At 38.8% G+C, this 19598-nt stretch overlaps 3 protein-coding genes across 6 annotated transcripts; 2 read left to right on the top strand and 1 right to left on the bottom strand.

Moving 5' to 3' along the window:
* Window positions 1-1068: 1068 nt before the first annotated feature.
* LOC113778037 lies at window positions 1069-4809 on the top strand. The gene is made up of 3 exons (XM_027323285.1): window positions 1069-1852; window positions 2991-3178; window positions 3909-4809. The coding sequence occupies exons 1-3, from the start codon at window positions 1207-1209 to the stop codon at window positions 4584-4586; spliced, it is 1512 nt and encodes a 503-aa protein (XP_027179086.1). The 5' UTR covers window positions 1069-1206; the 3' UTR covers window positions 4587-4809.
* A 580-nt stretch (window positions 4810-5389) lies between these two features.
* Window positions 5390-9474, bottom strand: LOC113777517 (ACT domain-containing protein ACR1). 4 transcript variants are annotated; one of them, XM_027322631.1, is made up of 9 exons: window positions 9375-9474; window positions 8680-8791; window positions 8491-8536; window positions 7521-7635; window positions 7244-7311; window positions 6365-7051; window positions 6123-6227; window positions 5582-5980; window positions 5390-5547 (listed from the first exon to the last, which is right to left on the bottom strand). In XM_027322631.1, the coding sequence occupies exons 2-8, from the start codon at window positions 8748-8750 to the stop codon at window positions 5600-5602; spliced, it is 1473 nt and encodes a 490-aa protein (XP_027178432.1). In that variant the 5' UTR covers window positions 8751-8791; window positions 9375-9474; the 3' UTR covers window positions 5390-5547; window positions 5582-5599. The 4 variants fall into 4 exon arrangements, with proteins under 4 accessions (XP_027178432.1, XP_027178433.1, XP_027178431.1 ...); XM_027322632.1 differs by having other exon boundaries at window positions 5390-5553; window positions 5588-5980; XM_027322630.1 differs by having other exon boundaries at window positions 5390-5980.
* Window positions 9475-17740: 8266 nt separating this feature from the next.
* On the top strand, window positions 17741-19535 carry LOC113778845 (protein PHLOEM PROTEIN 2-LIKE A10-like). The gene has a single exon (XM_027324351.1). It carries the CDS (start codon window positions 18153-18155, stop codon window positions 19410-19412), a length of 1260 nt encoding a protein of 419 aa, XP_027180152.1. The 5' UTR covers window positions 17741-18152; the 3' UTR covers window positions 19413-19535.
* The last annotated feature ends 63 nt before the right edge of the window (window positions 19536-19598 follow it).

Below are 19598 nucleotides of genomic sequence, written 5' to 3'. Positions count from 1 at the left end.
ATTTTTGTAGAAGAACCATATTTACCAGCAATGAGTTACCGCGGGGACTATGGGTCATTGAAGCGTGGATTAGCTAATATACTTTAATAGTTTTCAGGTTAGGAAATAAACGAAACAGCATTGAGACCAGTCTCGTTATGAACTTATTAAAAGGTTTGGAACCTCCCGTCAAAGAAGTTAGATTTTTTTTTTTTTTGGAGTTTTTGTTTTTCTTTTGTGTTGGTGGGGTGTTTTTGTTGTGTGTGTGTGTTTCCCCGACATCCAAAAAAAAAAAATACAAAAAAAAAGTACAAATCAAGGTGAGTGGAAATCAACCATAGAATAATTGCTCATAATAACCACCAATAACCATGATAAACTCATGTGGACAGAAAGTTGCTTGTTTGTAATAGTCGTAACTCAAATGAGATGTTCGATTACTATTTCACTTAATTTTCTCTGGGGAGAAAAATCAATAATTTGCTCTTGTTTAAATCCAAATCAATAATGTGCTCTAATTGCGTTAGTTTCATTAGATTCATTCCATAAATACTTTTATCAAGACTTGTGGACCTAAAACTTTTCGATAGAGTCTAACACCGATGAAGATCTACTTTTTGGCTTTTTTCCCAAGAGACTCTAAGTGTGTTTAGACAGGAGATTATCCAAAAGATAAAATGCACGATAAAAAAGTAATTGAAAAAAATTTAAAGTAATTAAAAAATATGTTAATAATATAATCATTAACGTAGATATAATTTTGCAAATAATCTTGAACGTCTGATTATAACTAGTTCAATTGCCAAGGGTGTAGTCCCATGTAACACATAGAATAAGAACTATACAGACATTTTCATGATGTTAGGACAGTTTTCTGCCGCCATTTGAATGAGAGGTTTTTTTTTTTCGTTGCAACAATAACATTTTGGTTGGCTAATCTTTGCTTTCGGCATTTGATTTTCTGTTGCATGAGTTTATAGATGGCAATTTTGAAAATAGGTCTATCTAAGTTTTGACCGCATGTACACTTCTCCTACTCTGAACTAGCTAAACGCCATCGTGATCCGGGAAATAATTAGCAGTAATTAAAACTCTCCCGAACAGTACTATAGATCGGATTGAACTGCTGCGTCTGTACTTGACGCCAACTCTTTAATTCTCACTGGCAATAAATCCTCGAACGCCGAAAGCCGAACGCCGGCCTCCGGCCGTCAGAAAGCCTTAACAATGTCATGGCTAGCTCGATCCATTGCCAACACTCTCAAACTCGACGAAACCGATGACCACGAGGGAAGCGCCGTCGTTTCCAATCTCAATGAACGCGACGCAGAACACGAAAAACAGCAGAATCAAAACCTCGATCCATCATCATCATCGCCGACTTCAACTCCACGCGGCGTCAAGGATGACATCTCCGAGCTCACCAAAACCCTAACCCGCCAATTTTGGGGCGTCGCCTCATTCCTCGCCCCGCCCCCTCAGTCCGAACCCTACAAGCCTCTCCAAGACTCAGAATCCACCACTCCCCGAGGAAAATCAATTTCCAGATCCGATCAGGATCAATTAGATTCCCAAGCCATTGGAATAACAGGAATCCGGAACGATTTCGCGGAGATTGGGGGAAAGTTTCGCAGTGGGATATCGATACTGTCGAACAACATAGCTGTGTCTGAGTTCACGAAAATGGCGTCTGATTTTCTGCAATTGGGATCGGATAATGAGGAAGAGGAAGGGGAAGGCAATAATGCTTTGTCGAGTGGCGGTGCTGTTGGGGTGACTAATGAAGTGGTATCTTTTGCAAGAGATATTGCAATGCATCCTGAAACTTGGCTGGATTTTCCACTACCACTACCTGAAAGTGACGATGATGATGGTAATTCCTGTTTGTACTACTCAAATTATTATTGTTACTATGTTTTTTGCCGTTTCGAACCTAATGTGTATATTTTGGACTGGGTCTCGTTGTCTACTTTTGCGTTGACTCTTGATGATTTTGGTGGGCTTGTTAGAGCTTTTAGTGTTGGACTAGGTTGATTTAACTTTAGCTGTGGAGAAGCACTTTGGCCAGTGGGCGGAGTGCAGGTTGAGATGCTACGTAATTCTGTAAGAGTGTGTGTTTTGGCGATCTGTTGTTCATCCTCCTGATGCATAGTACAATTTCTTTTTTGTGCTTAATAGAAAAACAGCTTTTGTTTAACCATTGTCAACTTTAATTCTACTGAGTTTTTATGAGGACATTTCTGTTTCTCTAGACGAAAGGTGTATTTGATTAGAGAAAACATATCATTTTTTGGCATAAAATCGGGTAGAGGGCAACAATTTGGCACCAGATGTCCGCAGGCATGATTACTGCAACTGATCCTGGAAGGCTTCATTGAATATTTCATTTATTAGACTCAGCTCAAATTGGCAAGGACTCACTATTTATGTCAAATGCTGGTTGCTGGGTTTTCGTTAGAAGTGGCAACAGTTCTAACTTGTTGCCCCTGACTTCTCAGAAAAAAGAATTACTGATCAAGTTGGCAAAGCTGAAAAGTGCTGAAGAAATTAACATGGTGGTTATTAGCTGCCAGTGGTGTTGCCTTTTTCACCTTTTTCTTCTCCTAATCCCAAAAGTGTCATCTCTTTTCCAATTGAAAAAAGTCCCTTCTTATTCACTTTCCCTACTCCCTTCTTGTTTGCGTGTTTAATAAATTTATGTCGCATAAGAAAATTTTTTTGCCTAGCTTTTGATAAAAAAAAATTAACTCACTTCAAAGTCTGATTTCCTATATTTGTCTGTCGATTTATATTTCTTTAATTATTGGTTTGTTATTTCTGAGTCATAAGGTTTTGTAACATGCCATATTTGGCTGCATGGTAACTCTGACCATTACTGCATCAGTATAGCCTTTGTTCCATAATTTTGTGAATCCAGCTTATTATGATCATTATCTCTTCTAGATTTAGTACAGGAAAGATAAATATAGTGTGATCTCCATGGTGATCATTTGCTTGCTATGTGATGCTAGATTTTGACTTGTCTGATGCTCAGCAAGAACACGCTTTAGCTGTTGAACAACTTGCCCCAAGATTAGCTGCATTGAGGATTGAACTTTGCCCAGGTTATATGAGTGAGAGTTGCTTTTGGAAGATATACTTTGTGCTTCTTCACCCTAGACTGGATAAGAAAGATGCGGAACTACTATCAACCCCCCAGGCAAGTTGGTTACATGACATGGTGATTCTATTTTATTTCAATGTAAAAGATAATACATTCTCAATGTTGTTGAGGAACCAATTTTCTTTAAACATTGTACTTTTGTGTACGTTTATTGAGTTCAGCCGTAATAGCCTATGATTTCCTGGAGCCAAGAAGGTCGTATTGATTCTTGTTTGTGGTTATGTTGAATGTTGCAATACTTCTGTACGTTCCTGTTGTCTTCATTGATAAAATTGACAAAACATTTTAGCTGAAACTAATATTTCTGGGAGCCCGTTGACATGATCTGACTTTGAATGAGATAGCAATGGCAGTTGTTTTAACTGAATATTGCTTATCTGTTGTTTGTTTGAAGTTTTGTGTTTTTCTGTAAGAGTTGATGAGCTGCTCATGCAATCTTCATTTTGCTGTCTGGCATGGTACTTTAGCATTCAATATTCTCTATAAAACTAAACCAATTGCAACTGGGCTATATTTGTTAATTTCTTTTAGAGAGGGGAAAAGGGGCACAGGTTAGAGATGCCCTGTGTTTGTGTTATAGAGAATTTAATTGGTATGATATCTGAACTGTCCAGTTTCAAGTATAATTTAGGGAATCTTGTAAAGATAAAGAAAGACTGGACATTATGCCTTCTATTTTCAGTTTGGATGAGTTGGATGTTTACATAAGAATTCATGTGTTAGGTGGTCTTAGTCTTTTGTCTGCCCTCTTATGTTGTCCTTGCAGATAGTAAAAGCCAGGGCCTTGTTATCCCAGGGATTGAAGAACCGTTCCAAGGCAAAACAAGAAGACTGGTCTGGGGAGGGCACTATTGATGTTCAAGATAGTTCCAACCATCAACCCGAAGAACCCCTATTAGTACCTATCAAAACTGAGTATGATAATGTTCCCAAAACATCTTTTACTGAATCTGTAACTTCCACTGCTGCCATCGAACATGAGATAGAGAAGCACCCTGTCATGAGTGCTGAAATTGCTATCGTTGACAAACCGGTGATTGAAGAAAAATATGTTGACCAGACTAAGGATCAAAGTATACTTTTTGATTCAAGTAATGTATTGGTAGAGAAAGATGAAGATGATGCTGATGATTGGTTGAAGGAAGAAAGCTCTGGAGCTGGTGCAGGTGGAGCTACAATTCCCATTGAGAATGATGAGGATGTGTCATTTAGTGATCTCGAAGAGGATGATATGGATGTGCCTGCTAGCTTTAAGAAAACAAGTCACAGTCCGGACAAAGATGCACGAGATTGGGTTCAACTGAGAAAAAGCTCTTCTGACTTGTCTAATAGTACACAATCCGGGGCCATTGAAACTGCTGGATCTAAGAAGGTAATTCCCAGGAACCCTGACTCGAAGGAATCCAGTGATTGGCTTGATGTTGATGACATTGATGTGGCGTGATCTTCTATGTAATCAGTCAACTGTGTGTGTACAAAACATGGTATCTCTACATTCTACGTGCTTGTGAATAGTGTACTGTTAATTTATTTGGTGCACCTTCAGTCTTGTTAAATTGTATGCTGTAAATATACTCCTTGAATGAGCAATAACTAAACAACAGGGCAATTGATCTGATAAACTTAAGCAGATCAATAACTCAATGGTAAATGAGCAATTATGTTGATGTGTTTTCCAATTCATGTAGATGGACAACAAAGAACCAATTGAGTAGTCGAGATGCGTGGTAAAGTGGAGCAATCTTATGCCCTTGGACGTGTGACACTAGTACTAGGGGTTTGTTTGGATTGTGAATTATTAGAGATATTTTTATTGTAATACTTTTTGCGATGTGATGTATGTGAGATAAAAAGATAATTGAGAAGATAAAAATGTGTGTTAAAAATTATAATGATGATGTAAGCAAATATATTTTGACAAATAAACCGCAATCCAAACAAACCCACCTGTTGGTTGTTGTCCATCTGTTGTCCTTTTCATCATCTCGTGTAAGCGTTTGGGCCCATTTACCGAACCAAGCGTTTGACTATTCTTGGACTTATGAAAGGGTTTGAGTTCCACAGCATCATTTCCTTGTGAATGTGTCAACTGACATGATTTTCGAAACTAAGTTTTGATACTGAATTGGTCCTCTTGGCAGTATTTAGAACACATTCTGACACTATGACATCAGGGGAGGAAAACTGGCAAATCTTGTAATTTAGGCCATGAGGGAGCTGCGGAGAGAGAGAGAGAGAGAGAGAGAGGAGATGAAGCGGTAATATATACCAATTTACACAAATGCACTATTAGCATATGACCTGTACTACCAATTTTCACAAATGGACTATATTTGCCAGAAGCTAGTGCACCTAGAGATGCTAACTATTCACAGAAGAAGAGCTAACATAAATCAAGTGCTAAGTTGGCCCTTTATAACCTAACTTTGACAAACAAAGTTGGCCCTTTATAAAGGACTAGGATTTTATGGGCCTGAAATTGCTTGAGAGCCGCTCAAGGTGCGACCAAAACAAGCTTCCCAACGACAACTTTGGCCTGTCTTCTGTGCCAGCGCTGTTGCGTCCGCCGGTGGAAGATGATGTGGTTCGGGACCGAAGATCTAACGGCTTATCAAGGACCAGTACGGTACCACCCCCTATTTCTCGTTGCACCATCTCCAGCGTCTCTCTGCTTATGTTATCCCCTGAGGCGTCTTTAACGTAAAACGTCCCAGCAGCTCTGTCCCCGTTTGTTCCAATCTCGGCTCTTGCTATAGATAGCCCATTCTCTCGAAACACTCTCGTAACATCAGCCAACAATCCTATCCTGTTTTCAGTGGTCACATCCAGCCTTATTCCCTGCACAGAATTTCGTTAAAGACATTTTTAAGTGTTATTTTCCTATCGTTTCAACAAAAAAAAAAAAAGTGTTATTTTCCTTTCCAGCGTCGGAGCCCGCAACCTCCATCTTGAAGTTAAAATGATGGTTTTCTATACTTACGTGAGAAACTCTCCTCTCTGTAGCTGCAATGAGGCACTGAGTCACTCTTCGCCTCTCCACTTCCAAGTCCAGGGTGCATCCATCCTTGTGCCTAATGTAATATTCCTGAAATTAAAGCACAGGATTAGAATTTGAACCACCATACCAGATGCACATTTTCTTTGTCATGGAAAAAGCCAGTGAACCATGTAGTTAAAAGGATAAACTCGCACGCATAGTTAAGCCAAGACAAGACACATTACCTGCACTGCTTTTGGTCCTTTGGAGCTAATCGCTGCATGGAAGACAACATACTGCATATCCGTCAGAGCACATACTGTGTCAAAGAGCAACTTCGGTCGATCTTTACTCCTCACAGTAACTATAGAGTACCCCTTCTCGGTACAATTCTCTATTTTAACGCGTGTAGTAGCTTCACGTTCTTTCCTCCTCTGCCAATCAAACTTTCCGTTTGAATTCATTTCTTCATCTTTGCCATCATCATCCTGGACAGAACAAGAACAGCATGCCTCATAGTCTCTATCGGCTGCCATCAGCTGGTGGAGCCGCCTTTCCGTGTGTGTTTTTCCACCTACAGGGCATGCCAACCTCACACTCCTTTTCTCACCGTTGCAGTGATGAGCCTCGACTACATTTTCTAGTTGAGCCTGCACACGTGCCACCCGGCAGGGATCAGTAATCGGCCCGCCATTGCACTCATCTGCCACATAGATGATGCATGCAGCACGGGCGTTATGAGTCCATGCTACAGCAGCCGAAACATGGCATCCCATTTCAGCCAACACGGCAGACATCTCCGACATTAGACCCGGTCTATCCGTGCCAGTCATCTCAAGGGCTGTATGCTCTGCAGAGATGTATGCTGGCCTCACATTCTTGCTAATAGATGGTTGGACCTCCCTGGAACTCTCCCTACTTGTGCTGATTGCCTAAAAGTAAATTTGAAATTTTGTGTAATTTATTTAGAGCATGCAAAAAATACAAAATTAAATTAAAATTAAATTTCCTCATGTATACGCTAACATATAAGCAATCCTCGTAAAATACAAAGGGAAAGAAGAGTACTAAAAATACTAAGCAATTCCCGTAAAATACAAAGGGAGAGAGTATTAAGTATTAACCTGTTGAATATAATGAATGAGGCTTTCATCAGTAATTTTGTTCCCCAGTTGGTCTGTCACGTGAAATACTGTGAAACATGAATTTAAAATATGAGTGTGAAGTTAAAATAAGGTAATCGTGTATGACTCACGTAGGGATAAAAAAGGTTCATTTTCATATGTCTGGCAAGTTGCAACCAATAATTAATTCACTCGGCATACAACATAACCATTTAGAATTTTCTCATTGGTGCTAAGAGTCGAGAACGGTGTATGATGCAAAGAAGGCGAGACCAACCGTCCATTAACCAGCCACCATCAGAACAAATGTATGATTTGGAAATGACGAGGTCCAGATCCGTCAGAACTTGGACCATTTCCAGTAGGATCCCATGCTTGTTTGCGCTATCAACCTTTGAACGGAAAGGCAAAAGACGACGAAAAATTAAATAATATGCAGAACAAAAAAAAATTGTGCATTTACACATGTAAAGGTTTTCTTTACAGTCAGAGGCCACCATTGTTACTTCCTTTCTGTGCCGTGCTTATGTCTTTTGATTGTGGAAGCACTAAAAGACCATTGAGTGGATATAGCCCTTGAAAATAATTCATGTCATTTTCCCCTTAAGTTGCCTTGAATTAAACATATGGTACTATTCTTTATTGACCTAATGGCCCTAATACAACAGATTGAGACTTCAGCCGGAATCATCTTGAGAGGGTAGAGTCTGGAAGGAAAAGCTTCATATAGATCTCTATCTGAGATGGGTTTCCAGTGTGCTCGGTGGGTCACAGACTGACTTCAGCCAAAACCACTTGCATTGTCTGAGAGATCAGGATCCTAGGATTGGTGATGCCCAATGAAGGACTCGGGAAAATAATGGTAACTGAAAGTTCTGACTTTTTTGATAGATCACTACTACTAAGTGACTACTGACTAATAAATGTTGAGGGTTTTCAAAACAACAAAAAGCACTGGAATAACTAACGAGTCCACCTGTTTCAATGTAATCAGGCAGGCATATGTTGGCAGTGGTATGGTATCTTGATATCCTTTTCAAGGTTGGTTTCACATCTATGCTGGAATCTATTAGCCCGTCCCCACCGTTTCAACTTAGAAATTCTAGCTGAATAATTTAGTCAAGGAAACCATTGGTATCATCCCTTAAAGAAAGACCTGACTAAGCAATAACTTTGGTCTAACAAAGGTCGCCAAACAACTAATAAAGATTCGTACTTTCTAAAAATTCTTGTTCTTAGTTACTAACCTTCACAAGGGTGCAATCTGGGCAGGTATCATTGTCTATGGAAACCCTGCAGAAAGCTCAAGAAGAAGAAGCTCGTATAAGGGTCAAGCAAACAGAGTTAACCCGCAAAAACTGATTTTGAATCACAGAAATTGGACGATTATGTGTGTGTCTATATATATATTCGGACGAAGTGATGCAAGAAAAAACCTTGGAGGATGCATTCTTTCAATTAGAGATACGATATCCGGATCAACATAAGGCCTATAAATGATCTCCATCTCCTGTCTTAATGATCTCCGAGATTATGCTTCACCTGAACCTGAAATAGTCAACTAAACCAAATAAATGTCCAACAAAGTTGACATGCAAATCTCCTTTGAATTAATTCAGATTTTAAGCGCGTGCCAGTTCAGAAAATTGAGCAAGGAAGCGGCGTATATTCTTGTTTTTCCCATTAATCCAAAAAAAAAAAAAAACAACAACAATAACAAAACAGAAAATATTGAGATAGGCTTCCTTGTTTTTCACTAAGATAATCAATCAAATACAAACAAATGTTTTAAACTGCAAGAAGATGAATCAAAAGATACTCTGAGTCCTGACCTCATTTAAAAGAAAATTTTAACAGAAAGAAAAATAAAAGAAAAAAGGAAGAATCCGAAACTGAAGGGAGGACTCATCAGATCAGAAAAGACGGAGGCACGAAGGAGAACTGGAATTTGGTGCTTAAATAGGAAGCTTTATTTGGGCAAGCGTTTGTCTAAGAGAATCTAACATGGGAGCTTCTTTGAGTAAATGGTTTTCTTTGCATAATGCACCAGAGAAAAGATAGAGAGTATGGTTTACTTATAAGATCTTGGGATTACCCGAGGACTAGAAATTTATATTTTAAAAGTCAAAACCTGGGAGACCCTTAACTCCAGGTGACTTGTTCTCCTTCCTTGACAACAGTGAGGGAGAGGGAGAGGGGAGGGAGGGTGCAGGGGAGAGAAAACTGCAGCAGAAGAGCAACATTAGCGATACGCGAAATGTACATGTATCTGCCTAAGAATTCTATATAAGCTCCAACTGGCCTCCTATCCTCTCCCGTTAGCTAAACGGACTTTTCCGGCCCGAACATGGATTCTCCTTTTCTAGTTACTAGTGATAAGGGCAAACTAAAGTTATGTCCAATTTAGCAACAACCACCTTTTATATAGAAGAGTTTAATTTTGACAAAAAAAAAAGTATAGAAGAAATTAGTATAAAATTTTTATTAAAAAATAAACTCTCAAATTTATAAAAAAATTTTGAATAGAATTTTAATTAACTTAGTGATTACAATATTTATCAGTGATTATGGGCGAAAATTAGTTCTGATTGCATTGATAGGCAATATGGGCAAGATGCAATCAAATGATAAAGGCATAATTTAGCGATTACGAGAGTAAATTTGGAAATCCAAAGGTGAAAAAAAATTACCCCAAAGCCAGTACACTCCCTTCATATATAACAGTATAGATGATTTGACTCAAAATTCAAATTAAATACATTTAGGGTCCGTTTGTTTCGGGTGAAAATGTTTTCCAGGAAAATATTTTCCTAATTTCCCGTGTTTGGTTGCACAAAAGTTATTGAAAACATTTTCCTATGTAAAATATTTTCACTCATCTTATGGAAAACAACTTCCCTTCCAAACTTACTGAAGTTGTTTTCCGAAATGCATGCATCCCGCCTGTAGTATGTTCCAAACTTACTGAAAACATCTTGTAATATGTTCTTTTTTTTTTTTTAGTGTAAACAGGAAGATTCGAACCCAAAACCTCTTCCTTACACTCCCTCCCCCGTACCACCCAACCCAACCCTCCCCCTAGTATATTCAAAATAAAAAAAAAACTCATCGTGCTCATCCTATGCTAGTAATTAATTATGTATAATAGGGACATTCTTTTCTAGAGAAACTTTCAGCAGTGAGAGTGCAAGATATATGTCACAATAAGCATTGCATGTGATTGATATTTGACACTAAATGACCAGCAATTTGTTTATTGCTTAAGGAGATATTTTTTATTCATATATACATTTCTCCAAGATTTTTTAAAGTTAAACAATGAGATAAATTTTCTTATTTTGCATGGGAAGAAGTATGTAGTTATAATGTGTAGAAAGTAAAGATAGAGATAAAAGTAAAAATATTTCAAAAGTTAAACAAACACCAGAAAAATGAAGTAAGAAAATATTTTCAATAAATTAACCAAACACCTGAAAATGACGAAAGGGAAATGATTTTCATGGAAAATTACTTCCACGGAAAATATTTTCCCAAGGAAAACATTTTACTTCCAACCAAACAGACCCTTAGTAGAAGTTAAAAAATAAGGCTCCAGCTTCTTGTTTAGATTCAAACTTGATAAGGAGCTAAATATTTTATAAAAAAAATGCTAGTGACACTCTCTTATTTGTGACTTTTTTGCTCATGTAAACCCAAAAGGAAGGAAAAAAGTTGAAGATACTCTACATTTTAATTACACCTTCATAAAAAGAAAATTGATGATACAATTAACAAAGGATATGGGTAGTTTTTTTTTTTAATCTAATTTAGATAGTCAAAATATCAAAAAGAGTTTCATTAACAAATAAGAAAGTGCATTTCAACATTTTTTTTCTAAAATAGTTTTTTGTATAAAATTTATTTTGAACTTCCTTCAAGGATGAATTGTTAGACTTCCACGTTAGTTATTTCTTGTTCAACTAGTAGTATTTTTACTATCAAACCACAAGAATAAAAAAAACAGCCACCGATAAAAGGATGCTCGCTTAATCGTAGCGTAATACTTGCGTACAATTGATAGAAGTAGCTATGATGAATCAGCATGGGAATTGGGACGGGTCAAGTCTTAAGGGTGAATTGGGGTAACCGATGGTTGTTATGGTCGTCGTGAGGGGCGTTTGACGGTGAACTTTTGAGGTGGGAAGAGCGGTGTAAGCTACGTGTAAAGTAAGAATGAGATGGCAGCAGCTGTTGATGATGATCCGGTTCCAGGATTCCATTGAGGCGGCTCGGACTCGTAGGTATCGGCACGTAGTTCTTAAGCAAGGCTGTGGCTGCGAATCAATTTCGGGATGCACGTGGCCCGGGTTTCTTTCTTTTTTTTTTTTTCCGAAACGATAATACGTGGCCCGGGTTTCTTTCTGTCTTTCTCAGTTTCTCTCTCTCTTCTCTTCGTGGATGGATGGACCTTTTTAAATTGATTAAATGACTAAAATAATCATTAAACTATTTAAAATAGTACAGTTCGAACATTAAACCTTTTTTTTGGCACAATCCAATCATTTAATTCTTTAAAATGGGCTTTTTGGATTATATTGGCTAAGTTAACCAATAAATCAACCCAAAAAAATGCACATTTGACCTACTATTCTAGGTTTCACAAAAATGTGAGCTCTTTTTCATTTGATCTAGCAAAAAAGACCCAAAACGCTGATTTTAAGGAGTTGAATGATTTTTTCGCCAAAAATGAAAAACTGCTTACAGTGACCAAATCGTGCCATTTTAGATAATTTAATCATCATTCCAACCATTTTAAATTTCACTGGGTATGTTTGGATTAGGAAGATTTGAAATAAAAAAATTTACTTCACAAATTCCAATCACCTTTTTATCTCATATATATATCACATCACAAAAAATGTTACAGTAATTACCTCAAATAAATCATGGGAGAATTGTACCAATCGTCCATCACATATCACTGATGTTAAAATTTAGTCCCTTAGAACGAAAATGATTAGTTTTAATTCCTAACAAACAAAAAATGTTCACCTTTAATCCATTTTTACTTTTTCGAGCGGATTTTGATTGGAATTTACTAGGCCCACATGACGTTTCCAATTTTTAAAGGGTAAAAATGAAAAATCAACTTGATCAGAAATTTGAGGAACTAATGCTGCATATCTTTAGTTAAATATTCATCAAAATACACAAAAACTATTCCACCATTACCGAAAATCTCCGATTCATCTCAAACCAAAATGAACCATAATTTCAAACTCCTCTTAGTTGATTGAAATTCTTTTGAAGGAAATTCGTGATTAAAAACAAGAAAATAACAAGCAAATGTGCTATAAAAGATAAATGCAAAAAAAAGAAAAAGAAAAATGAAAATGTGCTTCCTTGACCAAAACATTCTAGCAAGTCTGTCAGGAGTTCCTGGTCAAAATCAAGATGGAAAAAATTCCACAGGCCTAAAGTTGAGAGCAAAATTTGGTGGCTTGCAATATCTAAAGACAGCATTTTTTGGGGTGAAAATGGGATGGGATTGAAATGCTTTGTCAAAGTTTCCATCTTTTTCTTGTTCCAGTGCCACGTCATTGGACTCTTTCCCTTCTTCCGTGAAGAAACTATGCCAACTTTCAAGCTGGGATTGTTGAACGGGACAATGGCAAGATGAGAAAAAGTTTTAGGAGATGAAGGCATGGATTGTATGGGATGTGTCTTTGAGAAACTCTTCAGATCAAAGTCACTGAGATTTTGTGATAGAAGCGTGATGTCTAAACAAGGCTTTTGATGGAGCTCAAGATTCTGCTCATGGTCCGTTGATGATCGGGGCAAAGAAGAAGCTGGCTTTTTATGAGTTTTAAGGACTTCTCTTTTGCGTTTGAGTTTCTTGGGTTTTCGGCGACTTCGGCTCTTAAGAGGCAAATGCAGAGCTTTCCCCAGTGCTCCACAGCTTCCGACATTTCATTCAGGCATTTTACGAACACTTGCAACGCTGGTTGACAATGGTGCTGTCACGATCTATAGCAGTAATGCAATTACTGAAACCAAGAAGAACCCATTCTCCATCAAAGTCAGGATGGCTCAAACGCTGGAAGGTGGAGAAATTGTGGAAGTTGCATCCGTCGATCAAGCCAAGGTCGCCAAGTCTGCCGGCGCTTGTTACATCATTATCTCTAAACCCAATATATTTGGCATTTCAATTAGCAATTTCCTTCAGATGAATTTCAATCAGTTGCTGCGAGTTTGCAATTAGGGTTGTTTTGGGTTGAGATGAATTGTTAGTAATGGTGGGTTTTTTTTTTTTTTTTTTCCAAACGATATCAACTTTTATAACCAAAATAGAAATTACAGAGTTGGAGCAACTGCTCCTACATCATTCTTGGCTAAAACAGTAAGCCAAATTGGAAAGGAATTCTTCCAACTGATTTCGTCCTGCAAGCTTGTGGCAAATTTTGCCAGCTTATGAGACACACGATTGCCTTCTCTTTTAACAAAAGAGAACTGGCAAACATCAAAATCATGACTTAGAAACAAAACATCACTTAATATGGTCCCTGTGATTGGATCATCCACATTTCTCTCCCTAAGCTTGTCCACCAGTAGTTTACAATCAGACTGTATTTCAACTTTGTTCCAGCCACACAGTCTGGCCTTGATTACAGCTTCCCTGATAGCAAAAGCCTCCTTCACTGCTGGGATTCCGTTCCTGCTTTCACTACCTGCCCAAGCTCCTACAACCTCTCCATCCTCCTTCCTTGCCACAACTCCCCACCCAATTCTTCTATCTTTTACCACCAAGGCTGCATCAGTGTTAAGTTTAATACAGCCCTGAGAGGGTGGAAGCCAACTACTTACCCCAGCTCCCTGTTCCTTCATCCTTTCCTCAGCATTAGCCATCCCCTTCCTAACATCTGAGAACTCAGCCCACTCTTGCACAGCTTTACTAGCTATTCTTCCAGGACAGTTACTCCTCTTCTCAAACTGCACTTGATTTCTTGATTTCCAGATCTGCCAAAGTATATTCACTGTCAAAGCAATGTGGTTTCTTCCTTCTGCTCTGTCCTTTGCTTCCATCAAACTATTCCACCAAAGCCAAAAGCTGTGCCTAAACTCTCTTAATCCATCCCAATCAATTGGAGCTGCCTTCCATATATACTCTGCATGCTTACAAAAAAAGAACATGTGTTCCAAAGTTTCTGTCAACTCCCCACAACAACTGCATTTGTCCACCCCCTGTCCAATTCTCCTTCTGATTACCTCATTGACAGGCAAGACACCATGCAAACATTTCCAGATAAAATGCTTCAGTTTATGTTTGATGTCTAACCCCCATAGCACCCTCCAGGCTTTAGAGTTGGGTTCATTCCTGCTATTGCTAGCCTCTTGCTGATCCTTCCTTTTCAAATCCCCCCTCATATCTCTAGCCAGCATATATCCAGTTCTGACAGAATACTGACCAGATTTGGTAAGTGGCCACACCAACTTGTCCTTTCCAGCACATAGACTAATTGGAGTTCCTTCTATCCTCCTGCAGTCCTCCTCACTTAGCAAAGACTCCATAACAGTTCTATGCCACCTCCCATTCTGGATCAGCTCATATACCTTCTGGACATGACACCCTGCAGGCCTTTGAGTAGACACCATACCAGTTCCTTCACCTGGTATCCACCTGTCCTTCCAAATATCCACTGTTCTGCCATCCCCTATCCTTTTCCTGGCTCCTCTTTCCAATACCCCCCTTGCACTCATTATGCTTTTCCAGATCCAGGAGTCGCCTGCCCTTACTTGTGTTTTCCAAACAGATTCCCCTTTGAAGTATTTTCCCTTTAATACCTTACTCATCAACAGATTAGGCTGTGTCAGAATCCTCCATAACATCTTAGCCAACATGGCACTATTAAAATCCTGCAGATCCCTAAAGCCCAAGCCACCATTTCCTTTGACAGCAGCTAGCTTCTCCCATCCTACCCAATGAGTCTTCCTCTTCCCATCACTCTCCCCCCACCAAAAGGCAGCCATTTGTCTACTTATATCCTGGCACAAGCTCTTAGGCAACCTACAGCAATTCATAGCATAGGCAGGCATTGCTAGTATCACAGATTTCAATAACACTTCCTTCCCAGCCTGACTCAACAGTTTTTCTTTCCACCCCTTAAGCCTTTCCAACACCCTTTCCTTAATATAGCTGAAAACCTGATTTTTAGATCTCCCAATCACCATAGGTAACCCAAGATACTTGCTCTGGTCCACCTGTTTCATTCCCCCTAGTATCCTAAGGATTTCTGCCTTATTCCTTACCCCCAGTGTTTTTACTGAAAAACACAGAAGATTTATCTAAATTAATCTTCTGTCCTGAAGCTGCTTCATACATCTCCAATATTTTCATCACCTGATTAGCCTCACCTACACTGGCCCTACAGAATATAAGGGTGTCATCTGCAAAGAACAAATGAGAAATAGCAGGACTATCTTTGGCAATCTTTAGTCCAGTCAGACAATGATTATCCAAAGCATGTTTCAGCAGGCTAGACAGACCTTCAGATACTAATAAGAACAGGTATGGGGATAGAGTAATGATGGGTTAGTTATATATTTTTTGATGAATGTTTAACTAAAGCTTTGCACTATTAGTCTCCTCACATTTTCTAGTCAAGGTGATTTGCCATTCTTACCCTTTGAAAATTGTGCATGTCATGTGGACCCAATAAGTTCCGGTCAAAATCCACTTGAAAAAGTGAAAATGGACTAAAAGTGATCATTTTTTTTCGTCAGGGACTAAAACTAATCATTTTCGTTTTAAGGGATTTAATTTTCACGTCAGCGATATATGAGCGATGATTGGTCTCATTCTCTCATAAATCATCAAAATAAACTCCTATCCAAACAAATTTACTGATTGTGTTTGGATTGAAATTATTTGAAAAAAAATAATTTGTTTCACAATTCCAATTACCTTTTTATCTTTCCAATTACTTTTTTATTTCACATAATCACATTACAAAAGGTACTACAATAATTATTTCAAATAAATCATCCAAATAAACTCCTATCCAAACAAACTCATTATTGTTTTTTAGAAGCCTTGTGGGGTCTACACAGATCATTATCATCATCTAAGGTGGAGTATTTTACCGGGTCAAAGCTGGACCACATCCAGTCCACCGGCATACTTTACTCAACGTCATACTTTTTATGCTCCTTGCTCGCGACGCGAGGCCCGGTTACTGATCAGACGCCCGCCCACTCTCACCTTTTGAAAGAGCGACCATAATCCCAAGAATGGCTGTTTTAGGCTAATGTTGAGTTATTCCTTTTTTTGGCACCAGCAGGATGTAAACTTAGAGGCGAAATTCACCGGGCAAAGGCCAAAAGTTGAAACAAAAACCTTTTAGGAACCGACTAACGGGTCATTCTGTAGAGCAGTTTAAAATCAACTAGCTTAGCTTGCATGTTATGGGGCGACTCAAAACCAAATCAAACTGCAAATGTGATTTTTCAATGATACAAATTAATTGTGTATATTATGTATCGTATGTTGTGTGTTATGTATCGAACATGGACCATTAAATTTGAGGGAGTAATTCGAAGGAATGCAGCAAAATATTTCACCTTCAACTCATTTAATCATCACATACAATTTGGACTTGTGTCATTGAGGACTGTGTACCGTTATAAATATCAGGCGTCATTGGGTCTATCGTCCCAGAAGTTATTAGTTTAAAAAGTGAGACTCTCCTTTACGCTTATAATCAAACAGTATACTTCTCCAATCGATATGGGCTATGTTTCCTATACTTTTCCTCTTTGTATATTATATAAAGTGCTAATTCTTTAACAAACCATGATTTCAGATGGGAAAAAATAAGATGCAAGTTACATATGTAATAGGAATGGCCAAGACAACTCCAACCTAGAGGATAGATCACTAAAGAGAAACAAGACGAAAATGTTTCACCAAAACTATTCTTCCCTTCGTGGGCCTCGGTTGGAGAAAATGAAAAGAAAGAAAAGCATAACGAAAGTGAAAGGGCAAAAAGTGTAATTGCCAGGTTTCCCCGCACTACGCTTTAAAGTACATTTGTCACAAATTGAGAAATAAGAGAGAGTTAGCTTCATCGAATTATTCATTTCTTGGTATGGCTGAAAAAAAAGGTGCACTTGGTTAAATGCCAGTTCCCTATCCATTGGAGGCAGCAACATCTGTTGTACAGTGCATGCAAGAAGCCGACTTTGCTGGCAAAAGAATTATAACTGGATTGACTTGTCAAATCAAATCCAGGAAGTTGGAAAAGTAGCTGTTTGGGACCAAAAGCGAACAATACGCAGGCCACGGTCAGCAATTTACAATTCATCATCCGTATACTCTCAAGTCTCACCCGTGCAAAACAAAAGATAAACAGCATAAATGATCCATATCCATAACCAATTATGTATTCATATACTCGGATCTTGCAGCCATTCCAGCAATAGAATTGAGGGCCATAATACAGAAACGACACAGCTGTCGTGGTTCTAGTTACTCCTATCAGGCAACGGCATACAAAATTCCTAGTGGATCAGCTTCCATTTGGTCTTTTACAGGCTACTAGTACGTGCGCACAAGCCCCTTCTGGTATTCGTTGCAAGAAACCAACGTCAGCTACGTCCCTCTGCAACTGCCTCTGCATCATAACTTCTTTTCAACTTTTCCTCCCAGGTTTGTGTACAAATCTTTGAAATTATGGATAATACTACACACCTCATTAGTGGATACACGCATCCTTGGAACTATGTCTGCAAAATTGTCATAGAAAAGCAATATTTGAGCTTTTGACACATATTAGCACTTCTGGTTAGATTTCTTGAGAATTCAGAAAAACGTGCACTTTTCTTGAGGACCAACGAAAAAGTCTGTCTTTGAGAGTAATTGGGCTTCATTTGTATGGATTTGGATTTCTTGAAGTGGGGTTTTGATTATACTAAGAAGAAGAAGAAGTGGGTTCTTGCCTTTGGTGCATTTTATGGCGCATATAAATTCTATCACTTGCCTTCTGTGGTAAAGAAGAGGAAAAGATTGTCAAAGCTCTTGGGCGCCCTTGTCGCCGTAGCTGAGATGGTGTCTGATTCAGCGGAGGCAGTTGGTGTCGTTTCTAGAGATTTAAAAGAGTTCATACAATCTGATTCTGATCAAATTCCCAGTAGTTTGAGGCAAATATCGAAGATTACTAGGTCAGATGAGATTTCAGGGTCTCTGATGAGGATTACTACTGCTCTGACTCTGGGAATATTGCGTGGTAATAGGCAGGAGAAACTGACGAGTGGCGGTTCCATCAGTCCAAAATCAGATTTTTCTGACAGAATATTGGATAAGCTTTTTTCGGAGGCAGGCTCTGGTTTTGCCTCTGTTGTTGTCGGCAGCTTTGCGAGGAATTTGGTTGTGACTTATTATTCGAATAAGCAATTGAATGGTTCCTCAAATGCGGATCATGATATTTATGAATCGAACTCTACTGCTAAGTGGGTCAATTTGCTACTTGAGGATAAATGTCGAGAAGTGATTGGGGATTGTGTACAAATGTTCGTGAGTACAGCGGTTGCTGTTTTTCTTGACAAAACGATGGGCATCAATCCTTATGATGAACTCTTTTCTGGGATGACAAATCCCAAGCATGAATCTAAAGTAAAGGAAATGCTGTCATCATTGTGCAATGGTGCCGTAGAAACTCTTGTCAGGAGCTCTCACCAAGTTTTGGCTGATGCACATGGTAGGGATGCAGCTCACGATTCGAAATACCTACCTAGTGAATTTGTGCTGAGCCCTAGTAAAGATCAAAAGGCTTTAATTCAGAGAAAATTGATGTCGTTTGGATCCAAACCAAGCAAATTATCCTGTGAGAGTGAAGACAGTGGGTGGATGAGGAAGATGTCTTCCACTTTGGCAGTTCCGAACAACAGGAGACTTGTACTTGATGTAACTGGAAGGGTGACGTTTGAAAGCGTGAGGTCTTTTCTGGAATTTCTACTTGAAAAGATAGCCGAGAGTTTGAGAAGTAGCGTTGATGCTATCCATGAGGAGGTGATTGATAGGGGGATCGAAGTTGTTCAACACGTCAGTAGAAAGTCTTCTGCCGCTGCTTCCATATGCCTTTGCTTATGTTTGCACATTCTGAGTAGTCCATGGATTTTGGTTCCGACATATTAATCGGTTATCCTGTGTTTGGTATTGGTCGCAGCTCACTAGATTCTTTCCCCGAGTTCATCTTGGGCTTTATACTTGCACGTATAGCTGCCGTGAATATGTGGAAGAATATTGCTTACATCTCAATTGCATCACCTGTTCATCTTCCCTCTACTTTCTACGTCGGGCAAATTTCACTCGGTTATGTTC

Source organism: Coffea eugenioides, chromosome 7 (assembly GCF_003713205.1).
Source record: "Coffea eugenioides isolate CCC68of chromosome 7, Ceug_1.0, whole genome shotgun sequence".
NCBI classification, from domain to species: domain Eukaryota; kingdom Viridiplantae; phylum Streptophyta; class Magnoliopsida; order Gentianales; family Rubiaceae; genus Coffea; species Coffea eugenioides.
Note: the sequence above shows the minus strand (reverse complement) of the source record. Positions and strands in the feature narration are given on the sequence as shown.